Source organism: Solanum stenotomum, chromosome 2 (assembly GCF_019186545.1).
Source record: "Solanum stenotomum isolate F172 chromosome 2, ASM1918654v1, whole genome shotgun sequence".
Classification (NCBI taxonomy): domain Eukaryota; kingdom Viridiplantae; phylum Streptophyta; class Magnoliopsida; order Solanales; family Solanaceae; genus Solanum; species Solanum stenotomum.
The window spans coordinates 22,700,290-22,713,158 of record NC_064283.1 but is presented as its reverse complement, the minus strand read 5'-3'; the positions used below and the strand labels follow the sequence as shown (position 1 = coordinate 22,713,158).

Below are 12,869 nucleotides of genomic sequence, written 5' to 3'. Positions count from 1 at the left end.
CTGAGAGATATATAGACTTCGGCATATACATCATTCCAGATACTCATCCTATCTTTATTTCGCCATATAGAATGGCACCAGGAGAGTTTAAATAGTTGAAAGAGCAGTTGAAAGATCTCCTAGATAAGGGTTTCATTCGACCAAGTGTCTCACCTTGGGGCACTCCGGTCTTGTTTGTGAGAAAGAAAGATGGTTCCCTTAGGATGTGTATAGATTACCGTCAATTAAATAAGGTTACTATCAAAAATAAGTATCCTCTTCCAAGGATAGATGATTTATTTGATCAACTTTAGGGTGCCATCTGTTTTTTGAAAATTGACCTCAGATCAGGCTACCATCAGTTGAAAGTTAGGGAATGTGACATTCCAAAAACAACATTCAAGACTAGATATGGTCATTATGAATTCTTGGTCATGTCCTTTGGTTTGACCAATGCACCAGCAACGTTCATGGATCTTATGAACAGAGTCTTCAAACCTTATTTAGATATGTTTGTCATCCTCTTCATTGATGACATACTAATCTATTCAAGGAATGAAGAAGATCGTGCTAGTCATCTCAGAATAGTTCTTCAGACCTTGAAAGATAAGGAGTTGTATGCCAAGTTCTCTAAGTGTGAGTTTTGGCTTAAGTCTGTGGCATTCTTGGGCCATATTATTTCCGGTGATGGTATTAGAGTTGATACTCAGAAAATTGAGGCAGTGCAGAATTGGCCTAGACCCACATCTCCAACTGATATTAGGAGTTTCTTGGGTTTAGCTGGCTATTATAAAATGTTTGTAGAGGGGTTCTCGTCTATTTCGTCTCCTTTGACCAAGTTGACTCAGAAGACAGTGAAATTTCAATGGTCTGAAGCTTGTGAGAAGAGCTTTCAGGAATTAAAGAAGAGGTTGACTAGTTCCCCAGTTTTGACATTACTAGAGGGTACTCAAGGTTTTGTGGTGTATTGTGATGCATCTAGAGTTGGCTTGGGTTGTGTCCTAATGCAGAATGGCAAGGTGATAGCTTATGCCTCCAGACAGTTGAAGGTTCATGAGAAGAATTATCAAACCCATGACTTAGAGTTAGCTGCTGTAGTTTTCGCCTTGAAGATTTGGTGACACTATTTATATGGTGTTCATGTCGATATATTCACTGATCACAAGAGCTTGCAATATGTGTTCACTCAGAAAGAACTCAATCTCAGGCAAAGGATGTAGTTGGAATTACTCAAGGATTATGACATGAGTATTCTATACCACCCAGGTAAGGCTAATGTTGTTGCTGATACTTTAAGAAGTCTATCTATGGGTAGTACCTCCCATGCTGACGAAGAGAAAAGGGAGTTAGCCAAAGATGTGCACAAACTTGCACGCCTGGGAGTCAGACTCATGGATTTCACTGAAGAAGGAATAGTGGTGATGAACGGGGCTGCATCATCACTAGTGTCAGAGGTGAAGGAAAAGCAGGACCAAGACCCCATTTTGCTTGACTTAAAGGCAAATGTTCAAAAGCAGAGAGTATTAGCTTTCGAACAAGGGGGAGATGGTGTGTTAAAATACCAAGGTAGATTGTGTGTACCAATGGTGGATGAACTCCAAGAGAGGATCATGGAGGAAGCTCATAGCTCCAGATATTCCATTCATCCAGGTTCCACAAAGATGTATCGCGATTTGAGAGAAGTGTATTGGTGGAATGGCATGAACAAGGGCATTGCAAAGTTTGTTGCTAAGTGTCCAAATTGCCAGCAAGTGAAAGTCGAGCACCAAAGGCCCGGTGGTTTGGCGCAGAATATAGAACTTCCAGAATGGAAGTGGGAGATGATTAATATGGATTTCATCACAAGATTGCCAAGGTCTCGCAGACAACATGGTTCTATTTAGGTGATTGTCGACATAATGACAAAATCAGCCCATTTTTTGCCCATAAAGACTACCCATTCGGCAGAAGAATATGCTAGGTTGTACATTCAAGAGGTGTTGAGACTTCATGGCATCCCAGTCTCAATTATATCAGATAGAGGTGCACAATTTACTGCATAGTTCTGGAAATCTTTTCAGAATGGTTTGGGTTCAAAGGCTAACTTGAGTACTGCTTCCATCCCCAGACAGATGGGCAAGCAGAGCGCACTATTCAGACATTAGAAGATATGTTGAGGGGTTGTGTGATTGATTTCCAGGGAAATTGGGATGATCACATACCTCTCATCGAGTTTGCTTACAATAACAGTTTTCACTCTAGCATCCAAATGGCTCCATATAAAGCTCTTTATGGGAGATGATGCAGATCTCCTATTGGATGGTTTGAAGTTGGTGAAGCAGGGTTAATAGGACCAGACTTAGTTCACCAAGCTATGGAGAAAGTGAAAGTAATCAAGAGAGATTGAAAACAGCACAGAGTCGTCAGAAATCCTACACTGATGTTAGGAGAAGTGCGTTAGAGTTCGAAGTAGATGATTAGGTATATTTGAAAGTTTCACCCATGAAGGGTGTTATGACGTTTGGTAAGAAGGAAAAGCTTAGTCCTCGGTATATTGGACCTTATTGCATAGCCAAGAGGATTGGCAGTGTAGCATACGAGTTGGAGCTACCACAGGAATTAGCGACGGTTCATCTGGTATTTCACATCTCTATATTGAAGAAGTGCATGGGAGATCCTTCATTGATAGTGCAAACTGAAAATGTTGGGATTAAGGATAATTTATCTTATGAGGAGATTCCGGTCCAGATTTTAGATCGCCAAGTTCGCAAGTTGAGAACAAAGGAGGTCGCATCAGTCAAAGTCCTTTAGAAGAACCAATTTGTTGAAGAAGCTACTTAAGAAGCTGAAGAGGATATGAAGAAGAGATATCCACATCTCTTTGAATCCGGAGAAAATTCAGATCAAGGTACTAATCCTCTTCTTAGTACTAGCTAAATTATGAGTATGCATGTTGTTATCTGCTTTTTCTTATTGAGTGTTGAACTTGATGTTGCTACCCTTAGCTTAGTGAAATAAAGATCATTCAAGGAAGAATGTTCTCAAGGGGGAGATATTGTAACATCTCGCAACTATAAACGACTATAAAGAGTTTAAAATAGGAAAATATTAATTTTTGGAAAAAATAAGGAAATCTGGAAATTTTGCCTAAGTTAAGAAAGTGAGGTTTGACCATTTTCAAACAGCCATAACTCCTAGCTCAAGAATAGTTATGAGCAGCTCTTGATATGGTTGGAATTACCTTGGAGAGATCTTTCCAACGCCGCCTAGATTACACGATTTCGACATCGTATGAGTGAGATATGCCTTTCGGAAGTTAGGTTGTTGGATTGAGGAAAGTCCCAATCCGGATTTAGGGAAGGGCAAAGTAGTCTTTTCTCTAATTAATTTCCTAATTTGATTTTAGGGATTTGTTGGGGTAAAATATGACTTAGTCAGTTCGGCGAATTGAGAAATACGCTTAGGGCTTGGAGAAGAGAGAAAAGAAGAAAGAAAGGGAAAAAAAGTGAATTCGTCAAGATCATCCAAGCTTGCGAGTGAAATTCGTCGGGGGTGATCCCTATTAAGGTATGTGAGATCTTTTAGTGATGGGTTAGTTCACCCACACACCAACTTGTTTCAATTCAGCAATTTGGAGTTGTTTGAATGTTGAGAAATTGAAGTTCTTGAAGAACATTGTTGAATTCTTGTTGGTTGATTGTTGAATGCTTGGGGTTTGATTTGATTCATGTTTTTTGGGCTGTTTTTGAGTTAGATTGATTGTGTATTGAGGGTACAATTGATCCTAAGTGTTTGGGGAAAGAACTAGGGAAGATTGGAGGATTTAGAGATGAAAAAAGAAGAAGAAAAGTCAGGGTTCACCTAGGAAAAGGGTGGGGCGTTACGCCAGCCAGCGCGCCCCAAAAGGGACTCTGAAGTCCACCCCTTGGGGCGCCGCGCCAGCCAGCGCGCACCAGCCCATCCTCTGAAGTTTGAGGGCTGGCACACCGCGCCTCTCAGAGCGCCAGGGACTCCAGTTCTCCCCATTTGTTCCCCACCTTTTCGTACTTGTTCCTAAGCGATGTACCTATGTTTTCTAGTTGATTCCAACACTCTAAGGTACATTCAAACATCATGAAATCATCCATAAACATGAGATCAAGAACCTTGAGTCCATAATTCGATTCAAGGAAAGTTAAAATCAAAGTCAAAGAAGTTAAGAGTCAAGTCTAGAAGTTAAGAAGCAAGTCAAAGTAAAGTTTCTTAAAGTTTTCAAGAGTCTTTAATAAATATTTAAACTTCGTTTTAAGCTCAAGTTTCAAGTTAAGCAAAGAGTTAAGAGTTGAGTTCATTTCTCAAAGAGCTATAAGGGAACTAAGTATTCCCAAAGAGTTTATAAATGCTTTTACATTTGAGCAAGAAAAGGAACATCGATTCCAAGAGAGCTTTTAAGCTAAGTTTTGAGTAATTATTTCAAACCAAAGAAAGAGTTTTGTTTTTACAAACATATGAGCTAAGTATATTTTGGGAGTAGTATTGAACACCGATATGGGGATGCGAGTTCATATTAACTCAAGTTTCCATAAACCATGTAGCCATCATGGGTAGTAAAGGATCATACTTTTTAGATGACTCCTTAAGATGTTTTTAGCATAGACTAGTAGATCCACTAAGTTAAGCGTTCTATATGACGGCAAAGTATAGGACAATTCTGGTAGCGTGGGCAAGACACTGTATCACCACTTAGGCTCATAGTGGTGGTTGTCAGTTAGAGAATCTCCAACTAAAGTTATATTACTTTTATATTTAAGTAAAGTTGAGTTTGTTATTGCTTTATCTTTAACGAACTAAATTGTTTACACTGTTTTACAAGCTTTATATATATTGCATGTGTCTTGTTGCTTTATATTGAGTTCAGTTATTTATGAGTTAAACAAAGTCAAGGTAAGTGTTCCTTTGTACTCCTTTCAAGCTTAAGTTGTTGTTTAGCGTTCCAACTCGCATAGTCGTACATTCAATGTACTGATGCCAATTGGCCTGCATCTTATTATGATGCAGACGTAGGTAACCAGGATCAGCATCCAACGTGCCGTTGATCCAGTTGAGCACTCCAGAGTCAGTGGTGAGCCTCATTGCATTCCGCAGGACTCTTTTATTTCGCTTTCCTAGTTTTCTTTATTAGGATGTTGTGGGGTCTGTCCCAACATCCATCTCAATATTATAGAGGCTTCATAGACAGTCAGACAGTTAGTATTTAGGCTCTCATCTATGTATTTGCAGATACTTTATTTTGAGACATAAGTTGCCATTTTGGATTCGATGGTATCATTTAAACTATTACTTGAGTTTATTTTGTTGAGTTAAGTTCTTCCGCTGAGTTAAGTAAGCCAGGCCAAAGGTTCGTTTGGGGGCCAGCAATGGTTTTCAAGTGCCGACCACGTCCAAGGTGTAGGCTCAGGGCGTGACAGGAATGGAACACCCGATCCATTCAACAAGCCACAATCACAATCACAAAGTACATTCTCATAATCATGGAATCAAGTCATGATTCGTGGCATTTATCAGTCATATATCCTCATTTACAACAAGTGTGATCAATAATGGAACATTCGCATACATGCATGTATCATAATGAAGCAAAGACAAACTATGTCACACAATCATAGAATCACAACCATCACCTACCTCGAAACAAGCTTGCAACCCTAATAAACTTGATCATTCCCTTTCCGAATTCATTCAGCTTGTTCTTGGTCTACAAACAATCAATATAATACGGGAATTAATAAACAATCACTAATTACCCGAATTACTAACAATTATAACAACCCTAGATCATACCCATGATCCCAAGTATCCAAACTAGGGCTTTTTCCATCCTAATTTCTAGATGAAAACCCTCCCCCATTGATAATTACCCATTAAATTACGTTTTATAGATTTGGGGAGTAAAAATCTTAACTATAGACTTAAGAATGGTGGAAAATTGCCAAGAATCGTCTGGGGTTTGTTCCTTAGCTCTAAAAATTTAAAAGTGCAGAATAAAGACGTTTTGGGGTTTATTTACGACCTTAAGTCGCGTCTGGTCCGCCACAACGTCCCTCACCCCACTACCGTGACCCTGCCAAAGCGACCAAAACCACCGCCAAAGCGGCTTGCACGAAACAGTGAGCTATTTTAATAATTTCAAAATCCCTATTTCACAACACACCTTTAACCAGTGACGCTCAGAAAATACCGTGCACTCTAAGATCGATTCTGGGAGGTTTACTCGCCTGAATTCAATTCTGTAAAGTCGTACGGATTGCTTAACGACTTATCTAACTACTCATGTAATCAAAATCATAAATAGATCACCCAATTGCTACCAGATTTCTCTAGACTTTAATGACTCCGATTTCATCCAAATTTGGATTAGGTTGAGAAATTCTAAGTTACTACCAAAAAGTTTTCCGACCCAAAAAATTTTCCCATTGGATTTTCTATAACAACAGAACCTGGTCGTTACAATAGATACCAATTTACTCATCACTCGTCCCCGAGTGACAAAACTTAGGAAAAACAAGCTAAAGAAGGGATAAAGTAGTACCTGAATCGACGAACAATTGGAGGTACTTGTCTCGCATGTTCCTCTCGGTTTCCCAAGTAGCTTCCTCAATTGGACGATGCTTCCATTGAACTTTCACGGACTTAATCTCTTTGGTCCTCAACTTACGCACATCTCGATCAACAATTGCAATTGGTTCCTCCTCATATTAAAGGTCTTTGTCTAACACAATTGAGTCCCACTTAATGATCCCCGTCACCATGATACCTCTTCAACATGGACACATGAAATACTGGATGAACTCCCGTTAAATTAGGAGGTAAATCCAATCTATACTCCATCAGTCATACACATTCAATAACCTTAAAGAGACCAATGTATCACGGACTTAGCTTATCTTTCTTGCCAAATCTCATCACCCCTTTCATGGGTGATACCTTAAGAAGAACATTCTCACCAGTTTGAAACGACATTTCTCTTACTCTATGATCTGCATACTTCTTATGTCTACTCTGGGCTACTAAAAGCTTAGCTTGAATACTCCTTACCTTATCCTTGAGCATCCTTCACTAAATCGACCCCCAAAGGTTTCACATCTCCAGCCTCAAACCATCTTATGGGTGATCTACATCGTCTCTCATAGAGTGCCTCAAATGGTGTCATATCAATGCTGGAGTGATAACTATTATTATAAGAGAATTCACACAAATGTAAGAACTTATCTCAATGCCCTCCAAAATCAATCACACATCCCCTCAACATGTCTTCCAACACTTGAATAGTCTTCTCTGACTGCCCGTCCGTCTGTGGATGGAAGGTTGTACTAAAAGTGAGTTGTGTGCCCAATTCATCATGTAACTTCCTCCAAAACTTGGATGTGAATTGGGCACCACGGTCTGAGATGATAGAAAGAGGCACCCCATGCAACCTCATTATATCTTTCACATACACCTTAGCCAATTGTTTAGCATTATAATCTATTCTTATCGGATAAAATGGGTTGACTTAGTCAATCTATCAACCACTACCCAAATAGAATCAAACTTCCCTAAAGTCTTAGGAAGACCAACCACAAAATCCATGGCTATTATTTCCCACTTCCATTCCAGAATTGACAATCTTTGAAGCAAACATGCAGGCCTTTGGTGTTCATATTTCACTTGTTGACAATTTTGACACTTAGCCACAAACTCCGTTATATCCTTCTTTATGCCCGGGCACCAATACATTCGCTTCACGTCTCAATACATCGTTGTCACACTCGGATGAATAGAATATCGCGAATCATGAGACTCTATCAATAATTTCTGAACCAAGTCATTTACTCTAGGAACACAGATTCTTCCTTTAAAATTGAGCACACCTTCCACATCAAGAGTGGTCTCTTGTGCCTTACCAATCGCAGTCTTCTTTCTAAGCTCCTCCAAATTCTCATCTTCAAACTGTTTGGCCTTGATCTCCTCAATGAGCGTGGCCCTCACTTCAATGTTAGCTAACACCCTACCTCTTTCTGAGATGCCCAACTGCATGAATTTAGACTCCAAGGTCTGGATTTCCTTAGCTAAGGGTCGTTTGGATACACTCAAGCAAGCTAAACTACTCATACTCACCGCTTTTCGACTCAAAGCACCTGCCACCACATTAGCCTTGCCCGAATGGTATTGAATGGTCACATCATAATCCTTGAGTAACTCCATCCAACTTCTCTGTCTATACTTTTGAGTAAACACATGTTGTAAACTACGATGATTAGTAAATACCTCACAATTAACACCATACAGATAATGTCGCCAGGTCTTAAGAGCAAACACCACCGCTACCAACTTCAAATCATGTGTTGGATAATTCCTCTCATGCACCTTTAATTGACGCAATGCATAAGTTATAACATTTTTATCCTGCATCAACACAGCACCCAAACAAGAATGTGAAGCATCACGATAAATGATTAAAAATTTACCTTCAACCGGTAATGCTAGGATAGGTGCAGTGGTCAAAAGAGTCCTGAGTTTTTTGGAAGCTCTCCTCACATTTTTCAGTCCATTCAAATGGTATCTCCTTTTTGCTCAAACTAGTCAAGCGAGTGGCAATAGAGGCAAAGTTCTTCGCAAATCAACAATAGTAGCTAGCGAACCCCCACAAAACTCCTAACTTCCGTCACAAAGCTAGGCCGAACCCAATTCTTAACCGCTTCAATCTTTTGAAGATCTACCATTACCCCTTCTTTTGAAACTACATGTCCCAAAAATGCAACAGAAGTCAATCAAAATTCACACTTAGAGAATTTAGCATACAACTTTTGTTTCCCAAAAACACCCAAAATAATACAAAGATGATCGGCATGCTCTTCTTCACTCTTCGAATAGACCAAAATATCACTAATAAAGACTATGACGAAAGAATCAAGAAATGGCTCGAACACCTCATTCATTAAACTCATGAAAGTTGCAAGCGCATTAGTCAAACCAAAAGACATAACCAAAAACTCATAGTTCCCATAGCGGGTTCTAAACGCCGTCTTGGGCACATCCTCATGTCTAATTTTCAATTGATGGTAGCCAGACCTTAGATCAAACCTAGAGAAAATTGATGCACCTTGCAATTGTTCAAAAAGATCATTTATTCGAGGCAAAGGATACTTGTTTTGAATAGTGACCCTATTCAATTGCCGATAATCTATACACATTTTCTACCATCCTTTTTCTTAATAAACAAAATTGGAGCACCCTTAGGGAAGCATTAGGACAAATAAATCATTTATCAAGAAGCTCTTAGATTTGAGCCTTAGGCTCTCTTAACTCTGCTGGAACCATGCGATATGGAGGGATAGAAATGGGGCGGGTACCAGGTTCTAAATCAATGCAGAAATTTATATCTCAATCCAAAGGCATACCAGGCAAGTCAATAGGAAACACTTCTCTAAATTCCGACACCACAGGAATAGACTCAATAGATGAAGTCTCAACCTAAACATCCCTAACATGAGCCAAATAAGCCAAACAACCCTGCCCTACCAGTTTACTAGCCCGAATTGAGGATATGATTTTAGCTTGCTTAGGCTTGTACACCCCTTCCACTCTAATTTTTCCCTTATCGGAATTTCTAGAGTTACAGACTTAGTATTACAATTAAGCACATCATAATAGGGGGACAACCAATTCATGCCTAAGATTATATCAAAATTAGTCATATCCAAAATCACCAAATCAGCCCAAGTATGAAAACTCATAAACAAAATAGGACAAGCACGATAGACATGGGTGACTATGACTGACTCTCCAACTGGGGTAGATACATGGATGGGGGAATAAGTATATCACAAATCATAGCAAATTTTGAGGTAAATCGCACAGATACATATGAATAAGTAGAACCCGGATCAAATAACACATTAGCCATCCGGTCACAGACAAGAATAGTACATATGATCACTGCGTCAGACGCTTCTGCCTCATTCTTGCCCGGAAAGGCATAACACTGAGCCCTATCATCTTGACGAACCACTTCCTTGCCTGGTTGCACGTTACCTCTGCATGCATTACCATTTTCTCTACCTTCACGGCCTCACTGATTACCTCATCACCCACCTTGTGGACGCCTTCTACCATTATTACCATTTCCTGCGGGTACCACAGCTCTAGTATGCTACAGTCTGCCGCCCGTCAAAGGCACGACTCCCTAGCTATCCTGAATCAAATTATGAGATGGAGTTTCTAAGTAGTTACCTGTAGAGGTGGACATAGCGTACTAAATTGGCTTGACTACAAGTGTTGGCCTTTCGGACCCCTGGAGTAAGAACCTTGAAAGTTACCCGAGTTCTTGGCTCTTTTTGTTAATGCCTTAGCCTAACCGTCTCGCCTCACCCCCTTCACTTTCTTCACAAAGTCAGTTACCTTATTAAAGTTTCTCCCTGCAGAGGTCATATGAACAGATAATACCTGCAACTCAGAATTTAGTCCCCTAATAAATAAACGAATCCTCTCTTCCTCAGTAATCACCTAAGTTGCTCGAACTTGGGTGTGGGTATCCGAGACGGATGCGAATTCGAGAGTTGGATTCGGCAAAATCCAAACTTAAAGATTCGTGGGTGCGAATCCAAGTATGGATACGGGTGCGGGGATACGGCTAAAATTTTTCAATATTATAAAAATATAGTTATGAAGATATTCTAAATTTGAAAGATATGTTGTGATAAACTTACATGTATTTTGTAGAATTCAATCTTCCATTCTTCAAGATGAGATTACTCTTCCATTCTTCCTGCAAAGACACAACAAAATAGAAACTAAACATTAAAAGCATTTAAAAATTACAATAGAATAAATATAACTAAAAGAATCAATAAAAATTGAAAAGAAGAACTAACCTTAGAACATGGATAACAACTCTTGTCTCTTGAAACAAACTGAAAGTGAAAATACTGCAATTATTAAAATTTAAGATATACACAAAGATAATTATCCACAATTTAGATATTCATAATTACTAATCAATAATCAATACACCAAGTAAAAGTGTAAAACATACTATTTAACAAAAATCAAGAGATTGTCTCAACTTAATCCATAACTTAAAATTAACATAACAACAAAATATTGTCAATTATCAAGTTATTTAATTAAGTTAGCTATCTCTTCCACATCTTCCTCAACTTCTTCCAAATCTTCAAACTCTTCCTCAAATAGCACACCTTCAATTTGAGGTTCATCTATTGAAAGCTCGGTTAGATCATTAGTTGTCTCATCAATATCAAATCGATCTCCACCTAAATTAAATTAAAAGGAATAAATATATTAGAATATTTTATATAAAAAGAAAAAAAAATCATTTAAACTAAATAATTGAAGAAAATAATAAAGAAAATACAGACATACCAACATCCCATATATTTTCTCTTTCTTGCGAGACAACAACCAGAGATTATAATGTACAAACACTAAATCTTCGGCTCTTGAAGTTGCTAACTTATTTCTCTTGATATTGTGAATCAAAGAATAAGTACTCCAATTTCTTTCACAACAAGAAGAAGAAGTCGGTTGAGTAAGCAACTTGTAAGCTAATAGTTGCAAAAGTGGAGCCAAGACCCCATGATTTGCCCACCAAGAAAGAGAATCTTCATACATCATAGCCTCAATCACGTGAGGCTCACTAAAATAGCCACTTCCGCTACAAAAGGATCCATACTCCAATGAGACTTGTTTCATTTCATTAGAATCTTTAAAGTACCTTTGAAAGCACTTGACTCTATTCAATGAAATTTCACTATCTTCATTAGGAGCTAGCTTTCGAATTCGATTCTCTCCTTGAAGCCATGATTCATGATAGTATTTGGGAACCAAAGAATGTGCCATACAATGTAGAGGTGTGTTACTTTTGTTCCACCTAGCCACAAGAATATCATGAATAGTATCAAAAAAATTTGATTGACCGGAAATGAGATCTTTCCCCTCATGCTCAAAGATGACTTTCTTGACCTTCTCAATTATTGAGTCCCATATATCATAGATGAGATGTAATTTTGGACCATCAATATCGGCACTTCTTAGCATATCAACAATTGGTTCCGTAAATTTCAAGAAATAATTAATACTATCCCATTTTTCATCATTCATTATAAGGGATTTTATTTCACGTGTTTTGGCTTCAATTCCCTTATCCCCCTTATAATTCTACCATTCATCATCCATGACCATTTTCTCCAAAGAAGATTTCACTTTGCAAATTCGGGTGGTCATAATGATGTGTGAGGCAAATCTTGTTTCACCAACCTTTATCAAACACAAATCCGAATATTTTTGAAAAAGTGCATGTGTCAAGTCATGGTTCACAACAAAGTTCTTGAAATTACTCACTTCACTAAGTAACTCTAAAATCCATTGACAATTAGTAAAGTGGGGTGATTTTTCCGAAGGTTGGCACATACCTTTCAAAGCTAGATTTAAACAATGAACAACACAAGGACTCCAAAATATATGAGGATATTTTTGCTCCACAATAGTTCCGGCAAGTTTCATATTACTTGCATTATCCGTAATAACTTGAACAATATTGTTTGAACCTACATTTTCTATTGCTTCAATAAATAAGTTAGCAATATATTCACCATCTTTTACGATTTCACTAGAATTGATTGAATTTAAAAACATTGGACCTCCACTAGATGATGCCATTATATTGATCAAAGGTCGTCTTTTAGTATCGGACCATCCATCCGAACAAATCGACAATCCTTTCTTTTTCCATGTACCTTTAGTTGGTTGCAACTTTCTATCAATATGTGTTTTTTCTTGAGCTAAAAGAGTTGTCCTCAATCTATTATATGATGGGGAAATATAACCGGGAATGGAATTTTCGGCTAGAAACTTAGAATATTTTTTAAAATAAG

At 38.3% G+C, this 12,869-nt stretch overlaps 1 protein-coding gene across 1 annotated transcript; it reads right to left on the bottom strand.

Moving 5' to 3' along the window:
- Positions 1 to 10,681: 10,681 nt before the first annotated feature.
- Positions 10,682 to 12,096, bottom strand: LOC125855822 (uncharacterized). Its single transcript, XM_049535509.1, has 4 exons — positions 11,355 to 12,096; positions 11,125 to 11,249; positions 10,851 to 10,904; positions 10,682 to 10,744 (listed from the first exon to the last, which is right to left on the bottom strand). The coding sequence occupies exons 1-4, from the start codon at positions 12,094 to 12,096 to the stop codon at positions 10,682 to 10,684; spliced, it is 984 nt and encodes a 327-aa protein (XP_049391466.1).
- Positions 12,097 to 12,869: the final 773 nt, after the last annotated feature.

Bases quoted from the DNA above. Each gene is read 5' to 3' on its own strand.
- LOC125855822 (XM_049535509.1), bottom strand. From the start codon at position 12,096: ATGAATGATGAAAAATGGGATAGTATTAATTATTTCTTGAAATTTACG. The intron at 11,250-11,354 runs GTCTGTATTTTC...AATTTAATTTAG, and splicing joins AATATATGGGATGTTGGTAT to GTGGAGATCGATTTGATATT. The intron at 10,745-10,850 runs GTTAGTTCTTCT...GTGTCTTTGCAG, and splicing joins GTTGTTATCCATGTTCTAAG to GAAGAATGGAAGAGTAATCT.